This window comes from Giraffa tippelskirchi, chromosome 10 (genome assembly GCF_054371585.1).
Source record: "Giraffa tippelskirchi isolate mGirTip1 chromosome 10, T2T-mGirTip1v1.2.pri, whole genome shotgun sequence".
In the NCBI taxonomy this organism is placed as follows: Eukaryota; Metazoa; Chordata; class Mammalia; order Artiodactyla; family Giraffidae; genus Giraffa; species Giraffa tippelskirchi.
In genome coordinates this window covers 114,935,062-114,962,156 of record NC_137284.1, presented here as the reverse complement: position 1 = coordinate 114,962,156, position 27,095 = coordinate 114,935,062, and the positions used below count along the sequence as shown (strand labels likewise).

General features: G+C 38.1%; 2 protein-coding genes across 22 annotated transcripts; one reads left to right on the top strand and one right to left on the bottom strand.

Annotated features, from left to right (window-relative positions):
- Positions 1 to 703: 703 nt before the first annotated feature.
- On the bottom strand, positions 704 to 10,407 carry HNRNPA2B1 (heterogeneous nuclear ribonucleoprotein A2/B1). 20 transcript variants are annotated; one of them, XR_014066618.1, is made up of 13 exons: positions 10,234 to 10,407; positions 7,479 to 7,514; positions 7,271 to 7,381; positions 6,958 to 7,104; positions 6,515 to 6,725; positions 6,268 to 6,369; positions 6,111 to 6,191; positions 5,551 to 5,613; positions 4,268 to 4,387; positions 3,903 to 4,025; positions 3,311 to 3,393; positions 1,802 to 1,937; positions 704 to 1,253 (listed from the first exon to the last, which is right to left on the bottom strand). XR_014066618.1 is itself a non-coding variant. In XM_081533836.1 (12 exons), the coding sequence occupies exons 1-11, from the start codon at positions 10,237 to 10,239 to the stop codon at positions 3,332 to 3,334; spliced, it is 1,062 nt and encodes a 353-aa protein (XP_081389962.1). In that variant the 5' UTR covers positions 10,240 to 10,407; the 3' UTR covers positions 704 to 1,253; positions 3,311 to 3,331. The 20 variants fall into 20 exon arrangements, 12 of the variants coding, with proteins under 12 accessions (XP_081389962.1, XP_081389969.1, XP_081389966.1 ...); XR_014066619.1 differs by having other exon boundaries at positions 1,865 to 1,937; XR_014066622.1 differs by lacking the exon at positions 4,268 to 4,387.
- Positions 10,408 to 10,584: 177 nt separating this feature from the next.
- CBX3 (chromobox 3) lies at positions 10,585 to 24,450 on the top strand. 2 transcript variants are annotated; one of them, XM_081533849.1, is made up of 6 exons: positions 10,585 to 10,673; positions 12,649 to 12,700; positions 15,584 to 15,726; positions 20,077 to 20,239; positions 22,454 to 22,548; positions 23,129 to 24,450. In XM_081533849.1, the coding sequence occupies exons 2-6, from the start codon at positions 12,677 to 12,679 to the stop codon at positions 23,253 to 23,255; spliced, it is 552 nt and encodes a 183-aa protein (XP_081389975.1). In that variant the 5' UTR covers positions 10,585 to 10,673; positions 12,649 to 12,676; the 3' UTR covers positions 23,256 to 24,450. The 2 variants fall into 2 exon arrangements, with proteins under 2 accessions (XP_081389975.1, XP_081389974.1); XM_081533848.1 differs by lacking the exon at positions 10,585 to 10,673 and adding an exon at positions 11,421 to 11,498.
- Positions 24,451 to 27,095: the final 2,645 nt, after the last annotated feature.

Sequence of the window (27,095 nt, the reverse complement as noted above, 5' to 3'; positions counted from 1 at the left end):
GGTGAATATATTTAACAGTACTAATTTCCTTCTTTCAGGAAACTTCCTTAAACCTCATTTCTAAAAGAAAATTAGCAGCTCAACACTTAAGACACACCAACATTCCACATCACCTATTTCAAAATACGTTAGTTCATTTCAGCCTGTTCATACCTATTAAAATGTCTTCCCCTATTTGTGCTGGTGTTAAACGCTGGGTGTTCTAGGATTGTATTATAACCAACTTGATTTATCTTCAAAGTTTAACTTCTTCGCAGAGCTGGACATTTTTAAGATCTTATTTTTCCTAATAAATCCACAGCCAGATGTTAACAAGTTTATAGTTAATAATGGATGCAGATTTTAAACAAAGCTCATCTTCTGTTAGCCATCATTAGTTTGACTTACCTGTGAGATACCTAAGAAACAAAGTAGTAAAAAAGTCAACTTTACTTTGTCCCCTTTGGTTTTTCATTGTTTCAAGTGAACATCCAGGTAACCAAGTCTTTGCTTGCTGTACCATCATGTTTAACCCTTCAAGACAACCATGATACTAGGTGTAACACAACATAGCAGTTAGTTCACAGATTTTATGTTTGCATAGCCACCTCTTTTGGACCACTTTAGCTGGGTTAAAATCTGTAATTATTTTAAAACCACCACCAGCAATGTTAAACATACAAGGCAAAGCCAGAGATCTATAGCATTATTCAAACGCTGAATATACAGTGTATAAAGAATGGCATTTTATTAGGGACAGCCAGTAATGTCCACAATGCTTTTCTCATTTGTCTATCAATATTGAAAGGAAAATGGCAATATGCATTTGCTTTGTGAAACTGCTGTAAAAATCTAGGGGATGGCAATCCTTTAGACAACTTAATGTTCATAGAACAAGATTCACATTTTATGTGTAAACATTACACCAAGTATTTGAATACAAAAGTATTTATTTTATAACTTTATATTTAAAATAGAATTTTAATCTGTCTACTCACAAAACCTAATTCAAAACATGATAACATTTATCTCTCTAGCTGACTTGATGTTTACTCTTTTACAAACAATACTCAATTTGTAATTGTTTTATATTAAGACCCTGTAACTAAATGAAGTCTGTTTTATCAGAAAACATTTCCCTTTAATCTTAAAGAGTGCTTTTTTAAAATGAAGGCACCAACAAGAACTACTTTCAGATGGTACAGAATTTCTTATTTCTTGAAGACTCTGTGGTTGACCACTTCTTCATTAGTTACCTGCAGCAAGACACCTTCCTGCCAAAGGAAAAAAAAAGTATCTGAAGAAGTTTATCATGTTTGTCCAAAGAACCTAAATAACTTCAGTGGTGGTCTTAGGATCAAAGAAGACTCACAGGTGCATACAGTAGAATATGCCCTGATTATCACATTCCTGAAAAGGCAATAAAGCCAGGCAATCAATCTCTGATGACATCTAAGAAATGAAATTTCAGCAGCCAACCTACATCTCTCCTATAGGGTAGGGGATTGGGAAAGAATTACTGCATTTAAACCCAAGTATTTAGAATTGGATATGTACAGATTTATAATGTAGACACTTCATTCATAAATACATATTATCTGAAAGTAGATCCAACCATCTTGCCCTACCTTTTCCTTAGCCTGATCCTGATATGCATGTAAAGCTAGAACAGTATCAAAATTTAAAAGAAGTCTTTATTTTTAATAATAAAAAAAAAACCCTAGTTCACTCAAAATGCTTGATCCAAGAAACGTGAATACAGAAGGGTGTAACGATGGGAAATTTCATGATTTACTGAACTTGCAGCCTAACTTTTACCTACCATTTTACTACCAACACCACTGAAGGAACCAAGAAAAGCTTTATTAATGATCACTTGGCTTGCCTCAGCTGTTGAAATGAAGCACTTTACAGTCTTTGTGGCAGCAGAATATACTTGTCCATGGTTCATATCAATGCTAAAATTCCAGCAGGGAAAAAAATGATATGTTAAGCACCTGAATCTTCATAGAGGGGGAGGGGGTGGGAAAGAAGGAAAAAAAGGGAAATAAAAAACAACCAAAATAATATAAGTAAAATGACAGATTGGAAAACAGGGTTTATAAAATTATTCTCTTGAGTTTATAAAATTGTTAAACTCAATTTATAGCTATGTTATACTACATAAGAACCAACTATACTGAAAGACCATTGAAGAGTATTAGTTTATCTTTGGGGGAGGAAAATTAAGAAAGGAAAAGTAAATGAGATCTTACCTAAAGAAGTTTAACTGAAGCTTAGAACTACTTTGCTCTACACCCTCAGCTTTCGTTGGCATCCTTAAAAACTACTGTAGTTAAAGCTTTGTAGAAACAGCACAGTTTCTTAAGACTGGCTGACCTTAGTAGCCGTCAAAGAGTTCTCTTGTACTAGACCTGTATCCCTGAAGAGTACCTCGCTGGGGTTATTTTCCTTTCCTTGCATTGAAGCAGCAGCATCTAAAAGATCTAAAAAGGTGTTTCTCCTTGCAGAGATATCCCTTAAGTTATCTAGATAATTTAATCCTCATGAATTGCAGACAACACACTTACATCTGACCAGCATTTATCTTACACAAATATAACAACAGCTTTGCAACAGACCTTAATTATACTACCCACTCCTTAACTTATTTAAAATAAAAAGTCTATAATTACACAATTTCCTTTAGAATTATTTTATTAAATCATAAATGTACAACAGCTTCTTAACTCTACACACGCACTTAAATTTTTTTAAAGGAAAAACGTTATGTCTTATTACACCATGATCCTGGCTAATAGCTTTTCAAAACTTTGAGAAAAATCTTAAAAAAGGTTTCACATGTCACCTGAAACTTACAAATTTAACATTATCAAAGAAGGAATGCTTCTACACTCTTACAAAGACCACTAGAAAGAAACAACAATTAAAAAGCTAAGAAACTGTCTCAAAGGCATTTTTTTTTACAATCCTTCCTCCACAGTAAGGTAATGTTATTAAATAATCCAATCCATTCACAAAATGGCTCTCTGCATCTGCTCTGGTGTCTTCTGCCATATCACTGCATATTTATGCATGACTGAGATAAGATTTTCCTTAACATTGTTATTTCGATAACCTGAAGCTGTTCTGTTACCTCTGGGCTCTCATCCTCTCCTATTTATACAGTGAAGCCTGTTTCAACAGAAGTAAAGAGTAAAAAAAAAATAGGTTATGAAATTATCCATCTAACCAGATTTTAAGGAAAGATAACATGATCCTAAAAAGCTTTTAACTCCTGGCAGCTAGGTCTCCCAAGACATTAACAATGTGAAACTTAAAAGCTACTTACCCATGGCAAATAGGAAGAAGCTCAGTATCTGCTTCTTCCTCCATAACCCCCACTTCCTCCACTGCCTCCTGGACCATAGTTTCCTAAAGTTAATGGAATAAGAAAAAGCAAACTTAATTTACCAAATTATTTTATAATCACTCTTTAAAACAAGCAGATCACAGACCATTACTTGTTTCTAGCTAATCTCTTTACTCAGGAAACAAATTAAATGTAGGAAATCTAAACTTTCTCAAGAATAACAACGATTTGAACTAAAAATTCAGATTTACTAAGTAAGCTTTCAAAGATACAAGTCATACAAAATTTATACCACATGCAAAGTGCTCTCAGCAAATCTGGCTTTTTCTTAGTCAGCCAAAAGGAAAAATCCCACTGAAAATATGTAATTCATTTTACACTACTAGATATCCCACCTCTACAACAATCTCCCAAAGTGATGTTGCATTCTTATTTTCCCACAACTTTAATCTCCATTAACACTTTATATTTGGTGGGAAGTGTTACCCAAACATAAATAATGAACAATTGTCATCTTCCTTCAAGTCATGGAAAGTTAACATTTCATTACTAATCTGAAGAATCTAATTACCTCCACCATATGGTCCCCCCATGTTCCTGCTACCACCAAAGTTTCCACTCTTCATTGGACCATAGTTGGAAGGTTGTTGGTTATAATTTCCAAAATCATTGTAATTTCCACTCCCATAATTTCCTGTAAAAAAATTTGGAAATTTTTGCACAATGAACCTCATACAATCAAGTATTAAACCGATGATACATGCTAAGTATTTTAGAAAAATTTCCCACAAAAACAAATCAAAACGCAAAACACCTATCTACAGTTCTACATTTTTAAAGACAACTATTGACAACAATGAAATGAAACATCTTACGTGTTAAAGCCATTAATTCCAATCCAAATTCCCACATAAAGGTTGCAGGTGAATTTATTACCTCCTCCATAGTTGTCATAACCACCTCCGTAGCCCCCACCCTGGTTGCCATATCCAGGTCCTCCACCACCATATCCTCCTCTTCCTCCTCCATAACCAGGGCTACCTCCAAAATTGCCACCTATTATAAAATAAGCCTTTAAGTAATTAGTATTTTCAACGCCATTTGAACTGTCTTATTACATCCATTTCCAGCTTTCCAGAACAACTCAATTTTATAAGTAAAAAAGATTCTTTCTATAACATCTCCTCTAAAATAGCCTCAAGGGCTGATTCTGAATATCCACCTTGGTGAACAGTTGCCAGTGAGGAAGGCCTACTCACAAACTGGATAAAACCTTTACAAATACCTGTAATGCCACAGGTCTCCCCCAAAACTAAAGATATTATGGATTCTCTTGACGGTATCTTGAAATACTAGTTATATTTGTCTAAGATTGTGGGGTAAGGTGGAGCAGACAAGATGTGTGGGCTAATGTGAATTATCTACAATTTCTCTTAAATAAGATGCCCACCACACCCTTCTCTTCAGTAGAAATAAGGGGAAGAACCAGAAATTAGCCAACTTGCACTGACTTACAACTTTAATTCGAAGTTTCAGATTGCTTGCAGTTAAGTGTAAAAACTCATCTTTCTCATAAAACCAAATCAATATTTGGATTTTAAAGCAAAGCTGGAAAGTGACATGTAGGAATAACTTAAGTCATGCCTAATCACTGCAAAACCAGAAACGAGGTCTATCACAAGCTCAGTTTCAAACCTCTCCTTCCTTTCTTAAGACATTTGTCAGTAGGTACCTATCTTTTCTGTACTTCAATAAAACACATGAACTGATACTTAACAGTGGCTCAAAACCTTAGCTGGACATAGAAGCACACTAGCTATGTTCTGGAAAAATTCTCTCGGGGACTTTTAGGACACTGTCCTGGTAGATTCATCCTGGAAGAGATGAGACAACACAGTGCTCCTACAGACACTCCCCTGTCATAGTGTTCATCTTGCTCATAACCACTTTTTAATACTTTTAAGGAAAACACTATACAAAATATCACATCTATCTCTAATTCTTTTGCTTGAGAAACAATAGGGCATCTTTTAAATTCTCATTTAAAATCTACCCAATTGATGTTGCAGAAGTGTAACACCTGCCAAGTAATTTTTTGGTAATTTTCAACAGCTAAGATGAAAATTTAGAAGAGACATTTCATGTTTATGCTCAGATGGACAGCACACAGTGTGATTAAGATTTTAGGCACCTATCATCAAAAAATAGAAGAAACTGACCTCCAGGTCCTCCTCCATACCCATTATAGCCATCCCCAAATCCACGGCCACTTCCATATCCATCTGTTAAGGGCAGAAGAAAAGGAGGATTATTTTATTCTGGTCCATGTCAATTTTTTAGCCTCTACTTTCTCCAGGTTGTCCACTTATAAAAAAGCAGTTAACAATGGACAGTTCAGTTTTTCTACTTACTACATAACTGAGATTAACCCACATATAAAGCCTAAAGCAAAGAAACTTTTAGATCTCTTCAAACCTCTACTGTATTTCCACTCACTATTCATGAAACGTCTCATAAATTTAAAATGGTTACAACATCCTTTTAAAACTCTTTTAGAAACTGAAGACCATAAAACAATCTCTGCAATTATCTGTCCTTGATTAGAGCTATACAACTCTGATTTTAAAATGTTACCTCTTGCCAACCAAATTAGAATATCCCATTAGGACAGATCTCACTTTAAATTTTACAGATAACAAAGTAGGTTGGACTTCCTAGATTCCAATTAAAACTGTTTTTCAAGCACATTCACCTTCCTAAGCTTAGAATGTGGACTTACCAGATCCTCCTCTAAAGTTACTTCCTGGTCCTGGTCCAAAATTTCCACCACCACCACGAGAATCTCCAAAACCAAAGTTGCCTACAATAAACACCCTGGTTAGTAACTAACACTTACACAAATAAATCTTAAGAAAAAAAATGGAATTACAAGTTACCTCCTCTTCCACTTCTAGAACTTTGGACTTCCTGCATTTCTTGTCTAGACAAAGCCTTTCTTACTTCAGCATTATGACCATTGATAGTATGGTATTTTTGCACTGGAATGAAAAGTTCAAAGTCCATTAAGTCAGCATCCTGTAATAGCTAAGTTTCAAGCTCACTTTTTAACAAAGTTGTAGGTGTTAACATACCCAAAACCTAAAATGTTCAAGAGCTACAATCCTAGCACTTATAGACACTTACACACAATCTTATCCACAGGATCATGGTCATCAAAAGTAACAAATCCAAAGCCTCTTTTCTTTCCAGACTGCCTGTCAGTAATTATCTCAATGGTATCGATTTTTCCATATTCCTCAAAGTAATCTCTAAGATGATGTTCCTCAGTATCCTCCTTAATTCCACCAACAAACAGCTTCTTCACAGTTACATGAGCCCCTGGCTTTCCAGATTCCTGAAATGAGAAAAAGTCATCCTGACAGGAAGAAACCACAAACATGAGTACGAGCACACTATCTGGGTAATAAGCATGGCTTCTGTCTTCTGGCCAAACACTAAGTAAAGCGCCTTTATGATAAAGAACTTAGTCTTCCCTGTAACTTTTTGTTCTTTGAAAAGCCACTAACTGTGAAACAGAATTTCAGCCCAAATTGTTTATTGAACAAACAAGTTGCCTATTTGCTCACCTCTCTTGCAACAGCACGTTTTGGCTCAACCACTCTCCCATCAATCGAATGAGGTCTTGCAGCCATTGCAGCATCAACTTCAGCCATGGAAGAAAAAGTCACAAAACCAAATCCTCTCGATCTTTTGCTTGCAGGATCCCTCATTACCTTGAAATACAAAGCAGTGATGTTACCATTTAATCTCATTACTTACAGCATTTTAAAATAATGAACATGAATTTAATTGATTTTCTCTAAGTCACTTAACGTCTTTAACAGAGAAATTCAACAGTTGAAGGATTAGTATCCCTAAGCACTTCCACAATTAACATACCACACAATCTGTAAGTTTTCCCCATTGCTCGTAGTAGTTCCTCAAACTTTCTTCTGTAGTTTCAAAGCTCAAGCCACCAATAAAGAGTTTACGGAATTGTTCCTTTTCTCTCTGCAAAGGAAAACAGCATTTCAATTTTTATTTACATTTTCTCTTTGTATGCTGGAAATAAAATTCTTAAATATGAGGTGACCTGCTGGCAGAGTACCTTTTTCCTCTCCAAAGGAACAGTTTCTAAAGTTTTCTGGGGGGAAAAAAAAAACTTACATCAAATTTAAACCATATGTTAAACTGCATATTAGTTGTGTTACACCAAAAAAAAAAATTGCCTCAGCCAAACTACACGTTTCAAAATCATTATGCTTGATATAAATTTACTTGACATTAAATGAGTTTAAACAAATATAGCATCACTTAGTTTTAAAAATATTTCTGAAGAAGAGCACAAATCTATTCCCTGGTGACTGTAAAGTTAAAAGATTCTTATCAACATCTGCATTCGATCCTATAACTCAGAACAGAGACATTCACTTTTACATATTCAAATACAAATTTTTGAAATATAACTTTTGTTTTATAACCCACAGTTCCAATTTCTGGATTTATCATTTAAAAAATCAGTTTCCCTTCATTGCTCCCTCTGGTGGTGATTATAATGTAACTCAATTTTCAAAACCCTAAAAAACTTAGTATTGACTTCCTTCCCTCATGTACCAACTCTCCAGAGAAAATCTTAAACATTCAATATAGGTGGCAAAATAGCCTCAAAATTTATCTTTTCTGCCCAACATAAAATGACTTTTATAATTACCGGTGTCTAAACCATATAGTTTTAACATAGCTGGTTTTGTTGACGGCACTATCAACTATTACTGAACCAAAAGACAAATACAGTAAAAGACACTGTAATCACCTCACTTTTCAAAAACCATAAAAACATTTAAATGACCACTGTGACTATCCACTCTAGTTACAAAATATCACTACTACGATTTACACTTCACCATGTAGAACTCAGTGGTCTTCTGGCAAATTACACAGCATAAAACAACTTTCACGTGAAAAGAGAGCCTGAGCTGAAATCTCAATCCTTACAAACCATCACGCGTATAAGCTACATTAGTAGCTCTGTATTTTGGGCTATCAGTTAGGGAAGCTTGGATCATTATATTTGGTTTTCAGTTGACTAGGTTAAATAACATTCAGAAACTAAAGTTAGCCACCAAGTGCATGTAGTTAAATTTATTAAATAGAACTACAACACTCAACCCATAGTTCCATTAAGTTTCTCTCTCCATGCATGATATTCTCCCAACAGTTCAGAAAACAGTAATAATTCAGAGACTTCTTTGCCTGTATAGTTACTTTTAAGATTCTGAAATTTTTGAAAAGACACATTCTCAAACTAGCTTATGAGACACTTAACGATCTATTAAAACGGTAACTTGGTTTATACTGGTATTTGGACACTCACTTAAGCATATTTTATTTATTCCGAACACTTGTCAGTTAACTGGCCTTTTAAAACCCAAATAAATTAAAGAGACTAAAATACATCTACAACATTACAAATCACTAACAAAAGGCAAAAACTCATTACTTACCTCATTTTCCAAACTTACCCGCTGTCCACTATCGATTACAAACAAAGTTATTTTATAAGCGTGCTTAGGGTCAATGAAAATACCCAGGCAGACCCCCTTCGCTTGAGACCTTATGCTTATCAATGTAATCATCAACCATGATTGCAAACATAAACGAGAAAAGCAAGTGACAAAGTTCAAAAACATAGTGGCTCAGCCTAATAAAGGTTTTGTATACAGCAGAACACGCATTGAGGGACCGAGCCATGTTTTAATCAGAGTACAACTAAACCAGTAATTTCAAGTTTATCACTGAAACACACCCATGGCCTTACCCAGTAAAGATCAAATTCCCCGGTAAAAATACTACTTAAAATACAAATAAATTATACGATTAAAAAAGAATCCGTCAGGAAAATAAAGGATTCTGACCCTAACACCGCCCCCCCCGACACCTTCCCCACGGCCTCCCGCAAAATCGATAATCTATAAATTTTCATTTTACGTTTCCTACGATTCAACTGCCTTTTCAATCACTGCAAACGCAGATAAAACTATTACTCAAACAAGGACTGAAAAACAAAATGTGGGGTCTTTATACCATGGCTCGCGTGAAACCGGGCCCAACACCCTAGAGGGTTTTACCTCCTAAGTCGAGCGAAACCGCCCAGGAGAACGCCGCCCCTCCCCCCGCCCTTCGGTGCGGCTCCTGAACGCAATGGCGCCATTTCATCGAGGGGAAGGGAGCGAGCCTCTAATGAGGTGCGCAGGACTTTAAAGCTCCAAGCTCCCTACACACTCGGATTCCACCTCGAAACAGCATGAAAACAGTCCGAAAAGAAAAAGAAATAATTACCCACTTCTATTCCTCACTGAAAAAGTCAAGCTAGTCAAATTTAGAGAATTAAAAAGAAATCGCTGCGAGGAAGGAGAGAAATGAAAATGGCGGCCGCCAAATCCGGTTCCCGGGAGGGGGGAGGGGAAGCTCCGCAGCCCGGTTCGCTAGGACCCGAAACCCGCCGAAACGCTCCAACGCGGGGACGCCGAGACCCCCAAACCACCCTTCTTTAAAAACGGAGCAGGAATTCCTGCCTCCGCGCCCCACTTTCAGTAAAGTGGGGCTGCGTCCGCCATGTGGAAGCTCCCCATCCCCCACCCCCAGCAAAGGGAAATGGCGCCGTGAGGCTGAGGGTGGGGAAGGTGCTGTACAATTAGGCCTCTGCTAACGACCCCTCTCCAAAAATATCCTGAGACCAACCGCTTATGAAGTGGCCCAATTTCGCTGCCGCTCTCCCACGGAGGCGGATGGCCGACTTCCAATAAGGCGCCAACGGCCTCGCCATGCCCTTTCCAACAACTCATTGATTTCAAACCCGTTACCTCCATCGCGGACTCAGTCGCTTCAGCCCGATTTCCCGCAGCCGAGCGAGATGAGAGAGATCTCCGCGGACGAACACGAACCGGACTCGTCCTGGCGCTGTAGTGAGAACTGCCGCTGCTCGAGAAACAACACCGCTGGAGCACCTCCACTCCAGACCCGGCGCTGCTGCTACTGCCGCTAGAGCCGCTGCCGCCGCTTTTCTAGAACCTTCCCCCGACTAACGCGTCTTCCCCTACGTCAGGCCGTTGCGTAAACGTCCTAACCGCCGCCAATGGCGGGAACGCTCTACGACCTCCTAGCGCCAAGTACGTGCCCCTCCCCCTTTAAGGCCAGCACTGGTGCTGGACGTCAGTTGCGTAAAAGGGCTCTGTAAATTGCGGAAGGCTCGAGTCCTGCGTATTTCAGTCTCTCGGAATTGGGGCCTGCCCCCGCAGGGCAGGTGAGAAACGGTCGCGCAGTTTGAAATTAACACTGTTGGGAGGAGCTTAATCCTCAACCCAGAGGTCCAGCCCCCTCAAGCCGGGAGGTGGTCCTTACAGCAACGCTTTGATAGCTTTTCCCCGAGCCCCAGTTTTAGAAAAATCTTTGTAGCCTCTTCCACTGTTTTTTCCTTCCCCCACCTTCTCCTGCCCTCCCCTCTCTGCGCGGAGGACTGACTGGCCCTTCCGGAAACACCCGAAGCGACTTCTAGTCAACAAATGACACTTAACGATTCACCACCCTAACCCTGGCCAATGTTTTTGGGGTCCACATTTCGGGCAGTCGAAAGTTGTGCTCGTTCTTGGTTCCCGATTCCTCCCACCCACCCCCAGCGTTTGAAGGCACCCAACCCCAGGGGCAAGGAAGTGGGCGGAGTCCTGTTTTGGCGCCAGTTGCTACCGCTGCAGCAAAGCAGGAAACACCTCCGCCGAGTAGACTTAGGTTGCGGCCCCCTCCTCGCTCTCCCCTCCGGGGACCACCAGGCGCCACGCCGCGAACTCTTTAAGAGCCGCTGTCACCGCCCCTTCCTTTACCCCCTCCCTCAGGCTCGGGCTCCCGGCGGGCACTGCGCGGCGCGCGGCCCCACCCCCCTGGGGCGCGCGCCCACCCCGCCCCTCGCGGCTGCCTGGCGTGGGCGGTGCCACCTTCCCCTCCCCCCGGCAGCGGCCCCGCGCGCAGCACTGCTCCCCAGCCCCCCCTCCCCCTCGGATGTGACTGGAGCTTGAGGCGCGCAGGGCCGGAGACGCCGCAGACCCAGGACCCGGAGCAGCTCAGAGGCGGTGAAGTCGGTGTTTTTCTTTCTCTCTAGCTTTCAGTCGGTGGTGTTGCTTGAGATACCACATAAGCCCCAAAGTCCCCCATTTCCCAGCTTCCTATCCTTCCTCGCCGGACCCCGAGTCAGGAGCTGGCGGGGAGGAAAGGAGAAGCGAACAGGGACCCCATGGCGGGCCTGGCTCCGGGCCGCCGTCTGTAGTTGGTTTAGGGGACGAGACTCCTCCACAAGGTTGAAAGCCGTGGCGCTAGCCGCCTTATTTCTAGACAAAGCGCATTTTTTTTCTCCCCTCCCCCATCCCGGTTGAGGTTGAGGGGGCCTTCCTTCCCGTCCCGTGCTTGGTCGGCGACTTGGGCCTCCAGGGAGGGCGGTGCGTTATCCCGCATCCGCGCAGCCCAGTGTCCGCAGACTGCGGCGGGCGCTCCGTTACGTGGCCGCCGCCGGGTGGGGAGAGGCGCGGGCCCCGTGGCGCAGTGCCCTTGAGCCCCCGCGCCGCGGCCTTTGTTTCTCCCCGCGGATGCGCTGACCACGAGGCCCGCGCTCTCGTGTGGCGAGGGTGGGGGCCGGGTGCTAAGGCCTCGTTAAGCCGGGTGGGGTAAGGGTTTAAGGGGAGCGGACGAAAGTGCAGAAATAGCTGATTTGTTTTCAAAAGTGGCACGAAATGTAACTGGAGCATCTCGATGTGTTTTAGTTTTTCAACTAGTGATTGGGAAGGTCTCTAAGAAGAAACCAAGTTGAAATTAAATTACATAGACGACTCTTCGGACTGTTAAGTCTAGAGGAAAAATTCACACTAATTATTGTAATCGATTGGGCAGTTGTCTGATTTTGAACTAAGTTATTTTGCTAGTTTTTTAAAATGCTGATTATGGTGTAAATGGGATTTGGATCGGAAAAAAATTTTTGTCCAATTTTTACCCTGTAAAGCTTTCGCGGATATAATCTATGTTCTCAGTAAGGTTGTATAGATAAGTTACAGCCCTGATATATTCTCAGGCACGTATCACTAGTTTATGCAGAATCTTAAAACTGCTTCTCTGTAGACTTGTATATACGTTTGATGACATGAGCTACCTAGGTAGGGGTTGGAATCCAAACAAAACTTGTGTGTAGCTATCATTTTATGTCTTACAAACTTCTTAACTGTCATGCATTTTTCTAGTAATAGCTCTTCAAGTCTGCAATAAAAAATGGCCTCCAATAAAACTACATTGGTAAGTTAATGAAAACCTAAAATATTTAAGGATCTAACTCAAACTTTTTTCCTCCAAAAATTATAACTTTGCATCTCTGTGGTTGGGTAATTTACACCCATATGTAGTTCAAGTTCCCTGTCCCCCACAACTGTTATGGGGAAAAGTTAGGAGCAAAAAAGGAAATTATTACATTGACTTGACTTCATAGTGTTTCGATTCATTTAAAGAAACCTAATTTTGGGAGGGTAGCACAATGTGAATTTTACCAAGTATTTTTATTTTGGAAGAAAGATACACAAATTTATGTGACTTGGAAGAAGGTTACAAGCATAGACAGACAAAGCAATAAAGCCTTGTTGATTGGTATACTGTTCTCTAAGTTACTCTATACTGAATTCTAGAGAAAGCAGGTATTTTCAGTATTGCTGTGTTTAAAGAATGGATATCTTGTACACTTAGATTGAGGCGAAAGTCATTGTGTCTTTCGAATTGTTTTGGTCACTATCATATTTCAAACGTGCTTATTCTAAAATACAAAAGGGCCTTAAATTTAAATCATTGCAGTGCAGTTTTTTTAAATACTCAGCAAGAAAAACATCACACGTATGTCCAGAAAAGAGAGAAGACTACATCTGAGCAATTTTTTTCTCTCCAGCAGTTTCTTAAACCCACAGTTTGCATTCTTAGGTTTCATTAAAAGTTGTACAAATATGTTGACATATGTGTATTCAGCCATGTTAAGTTACAAATTTTAACATAAGCACTGAAATATTCACATAAAAATCACGAAATTCAAAGTTATGGTTCCCACAGTAGGTAATTCTAATACATTGTGTTAATAATTGCAAGTATATGAAGGTTAGTGTTTTAACATCTAAGCAAGCAAAACATTTCGTTTTGGTTTATGAAGTCTCCCCTTGGGTTTCACAACTAAAAGGGCAAGTTGGTGGTTTTTTATTTGTTTCATCATTAGATTGCACTTTTAAGTTGAACATCCTGAGAAATGTTTAAATAGGAAATAAAAAGCTTGTTTGGTGGCATTATTTATTCCCAGTCATCAATGGGGAAAGCCCAAAGCATCTTCCAACACTTCCTCAGGAATGTCGTTCAGATTTCATAATCAGTAAACCAAAATGTAGATAATTAAATTGGCTTTACAATCACACAGTATTCTTAAAGTATTGGATGGGAAAGGAGCTACCTGTCCCTGAGACTGTGGGGATGAATATATAGATACAGAAAGCAAATAGATGCTTCTGTTAAAGTTAAATTGCTCTTGCCTACAGTTTGATAGTCTTCAGTATCTACCTTTCATTTTAAAATAATTTTGTTAGTGTTGTGAGGTAATGTGTGCTTTAATTTAAATGGGAAAGTGGGTGGATTTTCTCTTTAAAAAAAAGATGAGCACTTGAAACTAGCTTATGAGTGCTATAGTAGTAAATATTTTGTTTTTTCTGCTAAATTTTTTTTATCTTTTAATTTTCTGTGTTTATTTTTGTCTCTTCTTTACTCCGTTAGCCTCTTAACTTTCTTGGACATAGTTTTGTTTTCCATTTAGGATCAGTATCTAATAAGCTTTTGTCTACATTAATTTTTTCTTCGTTCTTCCCACTACCACTACCTTTGTTGTATTGTACAGAGGCAGAAAGTTATTGGACTGAGTACAATATCCAAGTATCTTGACTAATGAAAGTTGTACAGCCTAACATGGAGAATGATATCCAACAAAATCAGATGCTTGCTGCATTATTTAAATTTCACAGGATTTTTATTTCTTTCATAGAATTTTATTTCACAGGATATTTATTTAGAAGTGTGTGTACACTTCTAAATGATTACATATTTTTTAATGTCCTTTGTAATCTTGAGGCATTGGTGTTTATGTTTGAGGCATTGGTGTTTTTTCCCTGCCTTCATGCAATGTGAGGGATGACTTTAGTAATTGGACAATTTTTTTTAAATAGCACCTGTTTTAAGTTGAAATGATTCCAAGATGAGCATAATGTGGGGTTTCCCCCCTCAGTCTCCATTTTGAGTTACTGGAAAGTAGATTGGGATCTTGGTGTCCTGCTTCTCTCAAATAGTGTTACACACACACATAGACACACACACTTAAAACCTTGTTTTAAGTGAAATTCATTGACCAGTTTAGTCTTTCTCTTGAGAAACCAAGAAAAAAAGGATTTTTTTCTCATTAGAGAATTAAAATGATCCAACATTTTGGCCTCTTGAAGTAACAGCGTTATAGATTTGTTCCAAGTGGTCAGTAATATCTACCGAAATTATGGGGAAATGATTTTGTCCTTCTTAACCTATTTATGGTCTCCTTGGTTGACCCTCCAATTGATATCAGGGTTCTGAACCATGTTTTCGTTCTGCAGCTATCTTTTCTCTGTTATTGTTCAGATTTTAACATTGGTGTTTGAATTGAAAAAGGGAGTCTTACTTAGTGTTTGGGAGCTGTATTTTTAATGGGTCTATGGTTCACCTAATAAGACCTGTCGCTGTTATTCTCCTTTGTATTAGTCTTTAGTAGTTTCTAATAGTTGTTTTCTGCTGTCTTGTAGTTACAATGAGTGAAAACTCTACTAAACTTGGTCTTGTAGACTGTGTAGAAATAAGACTAGGAAAAGATAAAACAATTTTCAGGAGAACTGTCTTTGATTAAATTATTTCCGTGAAGGGTGGTGGGTGATAGGTTTGAGCTAAAGCCACAGAATCAACCATTCCTTTATTTTGCTGATTATCTGTTAACTTTTTCAGAAAGTGTTTGCCTTCGGATATAAAAGTGAAAATTTAGGTGTTAAATGCAATGATAATATCAGCATTTTAGCCTTTAAAATGTACTCAAAAATCAAATAAGAGAAAGACATTTCTTAAATCTCTCTCTTTTGTTTTAAGCAAAAAATGGGAAAGAAACAAAATGGAAAGAGTAAAAAAGTTGAAGAGGCAGAACCTGAAGAATTTGTAGTAGAAAAAGTACTGGACCGCCGTGTAGTGAACGGGAAGGTGGAGTATTTCCTGAAGTGGAAGGGATTTACAGAGTAAGAAATCTCAGTGCTTTTATTATATGTTTAACTGTACTTAAGTAGTGTTTAAAATTTGTTTTTATCCTAAAATCTTTTTACCCATTTTCTCATAGGTTTCTTTGAATTTAAAGGCACCTTTAATCCAGGGTATCTTGTTTAAAGAGTCGAGTCTTCAGCCTACAGTTGTAAACAAGCAGATTTGAGACTAGTTGATTACCTTGGAGAGTCAAATTTATATAATTATATAGAGTACAGGTTGCTTTTTTTTAATGTAGTTGGATACTGTGTTAATTAATCTATTGTTTCCCTACAGTGGACATTAAAAAATACTGAAGCTGTATAAGGTATACTAGTGGGTCTTAAACAGAAGTGCTCATCATAATTCAGATCCTACACTAGGCTTACTATTCTCCTAATCTCTAAGTAGAGCCTGGGCATTTTTTAAGCGACCTGGTTCTTAATATTCCCTATTACTAATTGCTATCAAAACCAGTCTTTACAATGTTACTGTTCTGTGAATAACTTACATGCAGAAATTATACTCAAACTTTACCATGTACAGTCTACTTGAATTCTAATCTTACACCACAAAAACAGCAAGACTGAGCAGTGACTGTTGAAAATGGATAGGTGGAGATGGACAACAGTTTTCTGAGCTTGGTGGAGATGGGGAGTATGATGGTTCTCTTATCTACTGCTTCTTTTACCATTCACATTTAAAATCACCTCCACAGCAATTTGGGAATTATGATTTGAGTGGAAGATTTATGTTTCTCTGTTTATTCTTGCAGTACCCTTAGTTGAGCGTAAGTATATATATATGTAAGTTTGTGATTTAGGCACTAGGAAAAAAATTCCTACAATTAGAACAGAGTCTGCAGTATTTTAAGTAAAACTTCACCAATTTGCTAAAGAAGTGATCACCCTCATATGGCAGACAGTTTGTGGGGTTTGGTTTGTTTTATCCTATGAGGCATTAAAAGCTGTTTGTTTCTGTATCTTACCAATCAAAACACTGGAAAATTAACTCCTCCCTCTTTCTCTGCATGGTTAAGGCCACAAGTGTGACTAGGACCTGCTATGTGCAGTATAATGTATTAGGTAATATTTGATTAAAATAACACTATAGAATGGAGGCTCCACTTTAGCTCTTTTGTCCTTCTCCATTCTTAAGTCTGCCAATTTTAGAGTCTCAGGACATCAACAGACCTTTTTGTAACCAGAGGTTTAAAGCGTCTTTCCTAGCATCTCTAAAATGATTCATTTCATTGTGTGTAGTTCTGTAAAAGTTTTTTGGATCAAAGCACACAAAGTTGGCAATCTTGTCACAAATGCTGTAGGCTGATCTCACTTTCACATTTGGTACTTGATATTCATTTTCTTTCCAGCCCTTCTGAAAAACATGAAAATGGTTGTCTTGGCCTTATATCAGGGATTGGCAAGCTTTTTCCCTAAAGAGCCCCTAGTAGAAGATAATCGGAGCTTTTGAGACTATGGCTTTCTGTCCCAGCTACTTTGTGACTGTAGTACAAAAGCAACAACAGGCAATGTAGTAAACAGTGTTTTAATAATGCTGTTGCTTATGGGTCCAAAAAACATGATTTTTATTTTGAAATTTTTTCCCAACCAATTAAAAATGTAAAAAACATTCTTTCTTCATTTCCCAATTTGAGTATCCAGCAGAAATTGAAAATACTGTCTCATGTTTGAGAATGCTTCTAAATTATGTTTTTTAAAACACAGTATTGGAGGCCTTAACCCTAGGCACTATCTGATAAAGTAATTTGGGGCGGGATCCAGAATCCACTTTTCTGAAAGAAAGTGAGAAATTCCAAAGTGAGTTGTCCATATAACTTGGAAAAATATTAGCTGCTTTTATTCTGCTAGTCAGGTTCAGTTACCTGGGAGGTAATACAACAGATTACCTACTTAGCACAGACTGTGGAAGTAGACACAAAATGAAGTACAGTTCAGTCGCTCAGTCGTGTCCAACTCCTTGCAACCCCATGAATCGCAGCATGCTAGGCCTCCCTGTCCATCACCAACTCCCGGAGTTTACCCAAAACCATGTCCATCAAGTCGGTGATGCCATCCAGCCATCTCATCCTCTGTAGTCCCCTTCTCTTCCTGCCCCCAGTCCTTCCCAGCATTAGAGTCTTTTCCAATGAGTCAACTCATGAGGTGGCCAAAGTATTGGAATTTCAGCTTCAACATCAGTCCTTCCAGTGAACACCCAGGACTGATGTCCTTTTGGATGGACTGGTTGGATCTTCTTGCAGTCCAAGGGACTCTAAAGAGTCTTCTCCAACACCACAGTTCAAAAGCATCAATTCTTCAGCGCTCAGCTTTCTTCACCGTCCAACTCTCACATCCATACATGACTACTGGAAAAACCATAGCCTTGACTAGACGGACCTTTGTTGGCAGAGTACTGTCTCTGCTTTTCAATATGCTATCTAGGTTGGTCATAACCTTCCTTCCAAGGAGTAAGTGTCTTTAATTTCATGGCTGCAATCACCATCTACAGACATCCATCTGATTTTTGGGCTCCATCTGATTTTGGAGCCCAAAAAAATAAAGTCTGCCACTGTTTGCACTGTTTCCCCATCTATTTCCCATGAAGTGATGGGACCAGATGCCATGATCTTAGTTTTCTGAATGTTGAGCTTTAAGCCAATTTTTTAACTCTCCTCTTCACTTTCAAGAGGCTCTTTAGTTCCTCTTTGCTTTCTGACATAAGGGTGGTGTCATCTGCATATCTGAGGTTATTGATATTCCTCCCAGCAATCTTGATTCCAGCTTGTGTTTCTTCAGCCCAGCGTTTCTCATGATGTACTCTGCATATAAGTTAAATAAGCAGGGTGACAACATAACAGCCTTGATGTACTCCTTTTCCTATTTGGAACCAGTCTGTTGTTCCATGTCCAGTTCTAACTGTTGCTTCCTGACCTGCATACAGGTTTCTCAAGAGGCAGGTCAGGTGGTCTAGTATTCCCAATTTTCTACAGTTTATTGTGATCCACACAGTCAAAGGCTTTGGCATAGTCAATAAAGCAGAAATAGATGTTTTTCTGGAACTTTCTTGCTTTTTCGATGATCCAGTGGATGTTGGCAATGTGATCTCTGGTTCCTCTGCCTTTTCTAAAACCAGCTTGAACATCTGGAAGTTCATGGTTCACGTATTGTTGAAGCCTGGCTTGGAGAATTTTGAGCATTACTTTACTAGCGTGTGAGATGAGTGCAATTGTGCGGTAGTTTGAGCATTCTTTGGCATTGCCTTTCTTTGGGATTGGAATGAAAACTGACCTTTTCCAGTCCTGTGGCCACTGCTGAGTTTTCCATATTTGCTGGCATATTTAGTGCAGCACTTTCACAGCATCATCTTTGAGGATTTGAAATAGCTCAACTGGAATTCCATCACCTCCACTAGCTTTGTTCGTAGTGATGCTTTCTAAGGCCCACTTGACTTCACATTCCAGGATGTCTGGCTCTAGGTGAGTGATCACACCATCGTGATTACCTGGGTCGTGAAGATCTTTTTTGTACAGTTTTTCTGTGTATTCTTGCCACCTCTTCTTAATATCTTCTGCTTCTGTTAGGTCCATACCATTTCTGTCCTTTATCGAGCCCATCTTTGCATGAAATGTTCCCTTGGTATCTCTGATTTTCTTGAAGAGATCTCTAGTCTTTCCCATTCTGTTGTTTTCTTCTATTTCTTTGCATTGATCGCTGAGGAAGGCTTTCTTAGCTCTCCTTGCTATTCTTTGGAACTCTGCATTCAAATGGGAATATCTTTCCTTTTCTCCTTTGCTTTTCACTTCTCTTCTTTTCCCAGCTATTTGTAAGGCCTCCTCAGACAGTCATTTTGCTTTTTTGCATTTCTTTTCCATGGGGATGGTCTTGATCCTTGTCTCCTGTACAATATCATGAATCTCTGTCTATAGTTCATCAGGCACTCTGTCTATCAGATCTAGTCCCTTAAATCTGTTTGTCACTTCCACTGTATAATCATAAAGGATTTGATTTAGGTCATACCTGAATGGTCTAGTGGTTTTCCCTACTGTCTTCAATTTAAGTCTGAATTTGGCAATAAGGAGTTCATGATCTGAGCCACAGTCCGCTCCCAGTCTTGTTTTTGCTGACTGTATAGAGCTTCTCCATCTTTGGCTGCAAAGAATATAATCAATCTGATTTCGGTGTTGACCATCTGGTGATGTCCATGTGTAGAGTCTTCTAGATTCTCTCAAAAGAATGTCGGGGATAGGAGGAAGTATCTGCAGTACAGAGGGCTTTTTGTCAGGTATTATTAAATTGATCTGGACGGTGGTTATTAACCAAGAACTTTTTTTCTTTTAAACAACACAGTGCAGACAATACTTGGGAACCTGAAGAAAATTTAGATTGTCCAGAGTTGATTGAAGCATTTCTTAACTCTCAAAAAGCTGGTAAAGAAAAAGATGGAACAAAAAGAAAATCTTTGTCTGACAGTGAATCTGATGATAGCAAATCAAAGAAGAAAAGAGATGCTGTAAGTATAAAACATTGGCCAGCAGACTGGCTTCTTTGTAAAAGGATGGCTTGATTTTTTTAAAATACTTTTTAAGACGCAGATACTTCGCAAATATCATTAAAAAGGCTCTTTAAATACTTAAAATGTTTAAGATAAAAGGAGAGGCATGGCTTAACCCTACATTGTGTAAATGTCCAGTAAGCACTTAACATTTCTTTAAATCATTGCGCTACTGTTATTTCGGATACATTGATGGATTTGGCGCCAGATGAGACAATTTCCTCTGATCTAAACCAGCTGTCTTAAATAAAAACAATACAAAGTTAGATCATTGAAAATCACTTAAAATACACTGAAAACAATCTACATCTCACATTCTGATTATAAATCATTAGTGAGTGGTAGTGACCAAAACTTTAGCGTATGATCCTTGTATTCCCCCAAAATACTTTGATTTTGAAGCATATAATCTTGGATAATAGTTTTTTTATTGGTATGAATTGAGAACACTGGTTCATTCACTGCATGTGTATTTTAAACCAACCTTTGCTTTATTGATTTCTCTGTGGCTTTGGGCAAATTACATCCTTGCTTCTACCCTCAACTTTAAAACTGATTATACTTGCCCTGCCTTTTAGCCTAACGTGGTAATTTAGGGAAAAGTCTTGGGTCTGAATTATATCTAGGCTTGGGGACTTAACATACAATACAGATTTATTGATAGGGACTTTGGATTTAAAAATAGGTAATTTGAATTATATTCTAAGTACTTTACAGATAGTCCACTAACTTAATGACAATTCTGTCAAGATCATAGGTGTATTATCCTTGTTTTTATAGAAGGAAAACAGATGTGGGCTACAGATTTGGTTCTGAATGCTTTAGCAGCCAAAGCAAGAAGGTGGCAATGTTAAAAATCAGTTATAAGTAAATTGAAAGTCTACCACATGTTCCACAGAAGCACCGTTTAATAACAGTGTTGTTTAGTTGCCAAGTCCTGTGGTACTCTTTTGGAACCCCATGAACTGTGTAGCCTGCCAGCCTTTTCTGTCCATGGGATTTCCTACAGAAGAATACTGGAGTGGGTTGCCATTTACTTCTCCAGGGGATCTTCCTGACCCAGGAATTGGACCTGCATCTCCTGCATTTGCCAGTGAATTCTTTACCACTGACCCACCAGGGAACAATAGTTATCCTGTATTATGCCCATGTAATGTGCCAGGCCGTGTTCTGAATAACTAAATTTGTGTTTCATATACTTTGAAATGTCTGTGAAACAGATGGTATTCATTTATGGAAAATGAACCTGAATCACAAAGAAGTTAACTTGCCCAAAACCACAAAGGTTAGGCACATCATTATAACCTAGGCAGTCTTGACTCCAGAGCTTGAGGTAATGATGTAAAAGTCTCATGGGGGAAAAAAGGATTTGCTACACTCTAGAAAATTCTCAAGGATCCCAAAAAACTTGTTTATATGGATTATAACTATCAGTACTAACTGCCTTTGAAATGAAAGTAGTAATTTATAAAATACCATATTTTCAGTTAAGAATAACAAGGCCTGGCATTTTACATTTTTGCAAATTTTGTCAGTGTTTGTCTTAATAAGACATTAGTTCAGTATTCAGTTTGCTGTGATATGTTGCTTTGTAGAAGTATGTGAAGATTATGTAAACTCACAGATACATGAAAAAAGGAGATCATGTAGATAAATAGTCCGGAAGGTTTCTGGCATCCCTGGGGGTCCCTCAGACCACACTTTTGAGAGCCATGGGTTTTTTATAAGGTTTCTTATCATTCAGATTGAGTACAGTACTGATTACTGTCAGTTTTTTAAACTTTTTACGATTTTGCTATTTATAGTTTGTGCTTTTAAAAATATGTAATTTAGAATGATTCCTAGAAGTAACTTGAAATACTGCTTTCAAGAATTTATACTCATTAATTAAAAATAAGAGATTTGGGTTTTTTCCTGCCTTGTGCTGTCTTTGAAAAAAATTCTGTTTTCTTGATTTATGATTCAGAATATTTTTATAGATATCCAAATTTATTTTTTCTGCTTATAAGTTTAATGGAAATTAAAAGGTGTTTTAGTACTCTTGCTCTAATCATTTGTTTCATTATCAGAAGGCTATATGTCATGAAGAGAAATTGGAAGTTAATATTAGTTTTCTCTGTGATGAAATGTGTGGAAACTAAAAATTTATATAATCATTTAACTTCTGAACAGGCTGATAAACCAAGAGGTTTTGCCAGAGGTCTTGATCCAGAACGAATAATTGGTGCCACAGACAGCAGTGGAGAATTAATGTTCCTCATGAAATGGTGAGTTGAGTAATTGCTGTTATATTTTAAAGTAAGAATAGATATGTTTTTTATTAAAAAAAAAAACTTGTGAATTTTTTAAAAACCTATCTATCTAGGCTTTATAAATAGTTAACCATCATTAGGTAGCAAGTTGGTTTTAATCACTAAGTTGTGGCTGACTCTTTGCAACCCCAAGGACTATCGCCCACCAGGCTCCTCTGTCCATGGATTTTCCAAGCAAGAATACTAGAGTGGATTGCCATTTCCTTCTCTGGGAATCTTCCTGACCCAGGGATCAGACTTTGTCTCCTGCACTGGCAGGCAGATTCTTGGCACTGAGCCACCAGGGAAGCGCTAGGTAGAAAGTAGTTATCTGCTGAAAGAATGATTCGTGTTACTTAGCTAAAGTAGAGATTGGCAAACTGTGACCTGTCTTGGAAAACGAAATTTTACTGGAACACAGCCACAAGTAACCCCATAACCCTCTTGAAGCACTTAAATGTGTTTTGATTGAATTACAATTTTTTAAATGCATGGTTATCAGTTGACAAAAAAATGTTTAGACTTTTTAACTGGATACTTTTTTCTCTCATGACAGGAAAGATTCCGATGAGGCGGACTTGGTGCTGGCAAAAGAGGCAAATATGAAATGTCCTCAAATTGTAATTGCTTTTTATGAAGAGAGACTAACTTGGCATTCTTGTCCAGAAGATGAGGCTCAATAATTGTTTGCATTGCCTTTTATATATATTTATATATATATATAAAATGTGGGTCTTGGTTTTTTGATTTCTTAGTGTGAAGAAATAACTACATTCTAATGAAAATCAGGTTTGATATGTTTGTTTTGAAGTAGTATTGGGGAAGTTACATTGGGTTTTTTGGGTTTTTTTTTTTTCCATCTGTAGCACTGGTTACTTTGAACAGATAAATGCTTTCTGTAGTTGCTTCCTTCAGCAGGAAAGAATTTGATACCATGGTATATTATTTCCTCAGCATTAGAGAACAGTTTTTCTAAATGTTGGAGGAAATCTCCATAGTCATTACTCAATCAGAATTTAGAATTTGCGTTTAACTCATATATGCCTGAGGACCATTCTAAGTTTTTTGTATGTGTATACATAAAAGACATATGTAAATGATTTGGGAGTTAATTTTTTGTTGTGGTATTTGTTTTGGTAAATATATTTAAACAACAGCCTTTCATAACCATGGATAAGCCCGTGTTCTGGAATTTCATCATTTTGAGCAATATAAGAAATAACTTCAACTTAGATTGAAAATTTAAGTCTTAACCTTCAAATTAAATAATTTTGTAATTAGACAAATTAAACAGTTTAAATTGGGTAATTTTTTTAAGCAACCCTATCAGAATCTGCATCCATATTTGCATATAAATGCAGTTTTACATGCAGAAACCCTGGAAGGACAATTTTTATCACTATCAACAACCTTCCCAACCAAATGAAAAAAGTAGAAAAATTCTGGTATGTTTTAATATAGCAAAGCAAAACTTAGTTAAATGGACAGTTGATGGTTCCTTTTGATGAACCATTGTTTTACAAGAAATTGAAGTCTCTGTGCTATATTTAGGAAAGGTTGTGATACATGGGATGTCTCAGATTTGTTCATGGATACCTAATCAGATAGTTTTAAAATATTGGCAGTTTACAATCTACAGGAATAAAGAAGTGAACAAACTTTTCTAATCTACGCTTGACCTGCATGTTTTTTCAGACTTGATTCCAATCCATTCCTTACATGAAGGCTCAATTTTCTCAGTGTTTTGGGTTACTAGTTCAGCAGAAGCCAAGAAAAACAATAACTTTGTAGTAATCAGAATGTTAATCAACTGTATATTGTTTACTTTATTGTAAATACTGGTGAACAGTGGTCAATAAATAGTTTTATATTCCTTTATGTGATTAGACTTTGTTTTTTCTTTATCTGGTGACCTTTATGGTGGGAATTGAGACACATTCATTGAATTAATAGCATCATGTTCATAAATATGATCAGTGGTATCACTGATAGCTTACTGTGAATGATGTCAGATTTGTGATCTCCAAAGATTTAGCTTTGGGACCAGGCTTGATCTGATCACTCAAGAGCTTTTGTGTAGCAGAGTTTTATTAAGGTATGAAAAGGGGCAGAGAAAGCTGACACAGACATCAGAAGGGGATGGGGAATGCCCGGATAGCTAGTCTTATCAAGGCCTTACGTACTTTTTTCAGACCCACTCCCACAAACATCTTAAATTAACAAGATTAGAATGAACAATAGATTTTACTAGACCCACTCCATAATATACATTTTAAGGTGACAGGATTAGTCAGAAGGTTCTTGTTAAGGAGAAATATGTCCTCTAGCAAGATAACATTGATACACTGACTAAGACAAAGCAATGAGAAAGGAATTTGTCCTTTTCTCCTTGAGAGCCCCAGACCCCCTTCTCGTTTTCTAGGGCTCCAGACTCATTTCTCCTCGGGAACCCTGGACTTCTTATCAACCTACCTAGGAATTGACTCACCACTAAGGCATTACAGTACCTGTTTTAGACCCTTTGAGTTGAGTTGTTTCAACTGGAATATGTATTAACACAAAAAGATTTTCTTACTAAAATTAGTTTCCGGTGATGCTTCAGGAGGAACTTTTTTCATCAAAGTGAAATTTTGATACTTAGATTCTATGCTGTTGAAACTGCCATCTTAAATCAGGTATTATGAGGACTGTTGTGACAGACACATTTCTACTAATTTTGAAAGTTTATACAGAGAAAAGGAAAAATTACTTACACTAAACTGTTTATTAACCATTTTGTAGACCTACTGTTTTCTCTGAACAGTGGGTTTGTAAGTGATACAGAACGTTTTGATCAGAAATTGATGACCCTGCGTTGAGCGTTAGAGCATTTCTGCAAACTGTTGTCCATGTATTTTCATATTCATTATGTTGTATCTTTCTTGTGGGTGCTTTAAAAAGTCACGAACTTGAATGGCTTAAAACAACACATTTGTTTCAGTTCTGGAGGTCAGAAGTCTGAAATACAGTGTGAGGGCTGGTTCCTTCTGGAGGCTCTGATGGCAAAATCGGCTTGTCTTTTTCCGTTCCTAGAGGCCATCTCTTCCTTGGTTCCTGGCCCCTTCCATCTTCAAAACCAGCAGTATAGTGTAGTGTCTTAAATTATTTGACCTCTCTGTACTTCAGTTTCCTCATCTGTAAAACATAAATCATGACGAAATAATAATTGTGTGAGAATTTTTTATCTGATTTTAATATAGGGACACTGTAAGGTATTGTGTGGAGGTTCCCCAACTGAATCAGTTACTGAGTATGAACACTTAGGTTGTTTGTAACTTTCTGCTTTTAGATGATTGTGAACATTCTCTTACATAATGTATAGTAAGACTTAAGTAGATACAGATGGATTCCCAGAAATTATTGAAGTCAAGGTTGTACTGGTGTACTCTTCTGTCAGTAGTCATTATCCCATATCCTCATTTGTACTGCAAATTAATAGAGTCTGATTTTGTTGCCAGTCCAGTGGCATCTTGTTTTAATTTGCATGTCTGATATTTTTGTGAGCATCCTTTTCATACTGTTTGCATTTCCTTATCAATAAATTGCTAGTTTTACAAATTTTTTTTAATTGGTAGGAGTTACTTATGTAATAATATTTTTTGTGTTGCAAATAATGTTACTGCCAATTTTTTTGACATGATTTATGAGATCCTTTTGTTGTAACAAATGTTACGTGGTCAACTTTTTTAAAAAATGTATTTGACTGCACCAGGTCTCAGTCACAGCACAGAGATCTTCCATCTTTGTTGTGACATGGGTTCTTTAGTTGTGGCATGCGTTATATAGTTCCCTGGTCAGGGTTCAAACTCGGGGCCCCCTGCGTTAGGAGCACTGGATCTTACCCACTGGACCACCAGGGAAACTCTTGTCAGTCTTTGGTCTTCTAGATTTCATGTCATGTTTGAAAATACCTCTCCCATTCTGAAGTTAAAGTTACATGGATAGTCTTTTAAAATTTCTTGTATTTTCATTTTCTTCCTTGCATTTTTATAGTCAGGTGTTTAGTCAGAGATTTTGTTCCATATTGTGAACATTTCTGATTTTTGTTTTCCAAGATGGACATCAATGCCTCTGAAGAAGTCAGGTGTGTAGACAGGAGTTTCCTTGATCTCATGGATCAAAGAAAATAATGCCACTACAAAAAAAAAAGCTTGCCCCACATATAAAACTGAAGTTTTTCATAAAAGGCCTGAAATGTGTTCAAATACCTGGACAGATTGGCATCAAGGAAAAGATAAAAATCTATAAGTTGAATATGAATAGTGTGTGTATTTGTACACTGATGTGCTTAGCTGCTCAGTTGTGTCCAACTCTTTGCAACTCCATGGACTCCATGTAAGCCCGCCAGGTTCCTCTGTCCGTGGGCATTCTCCAGGCAAGAATACTGGAGTAGGTTGCCATGCCCTCCAGGGGATCTTCCCAACCTAGGTCTCCTGCATTGCAGGCAGATTCTTTACCGGCTGAGCTACCAGGAAAGCCCCACC

Excerpts from the sequence above, each read along its gene's own strand:
- HNRNPA2B1 (XM_081533836.1), bottom strand. Across the intron at positions 6,370-6,514 it reads TCCTGTGGATAAGATTGTGT|TGCAAAAATACCATACTATC; the intron begins GTAAGTGTCTAT and ends TTTTCATTCCAG. Across the intron at positions 4,026-4,267 it reads TTATGACAACTATGGAGGAG|GAAATTATGGGAGTGGAAAT; the intron begins GTAATAAATTCA and ends ATTTTTTTACAG.
- CBX3 (XM_081533849.1), top strand. The coding sequence starts at position 12,677 with ATGGCCTCCAATAAAACTACATTG. Across the intron at positions 12,701-15,583 it reads CCTCCAATAAAACTACATTG|CAAAAAATGGGAAAGAAACA; the intron begins GTAAGTTAATGA and ends TTTTGTTTTAAG. Across the intron at positions 22,549-23,128 it reads TTAATGTTCCTCATGAAATG|GAAAGATTCCGATGAGGCGG; the intron begins GTGAGTTGAGTA and ends CTCTCATGACAG.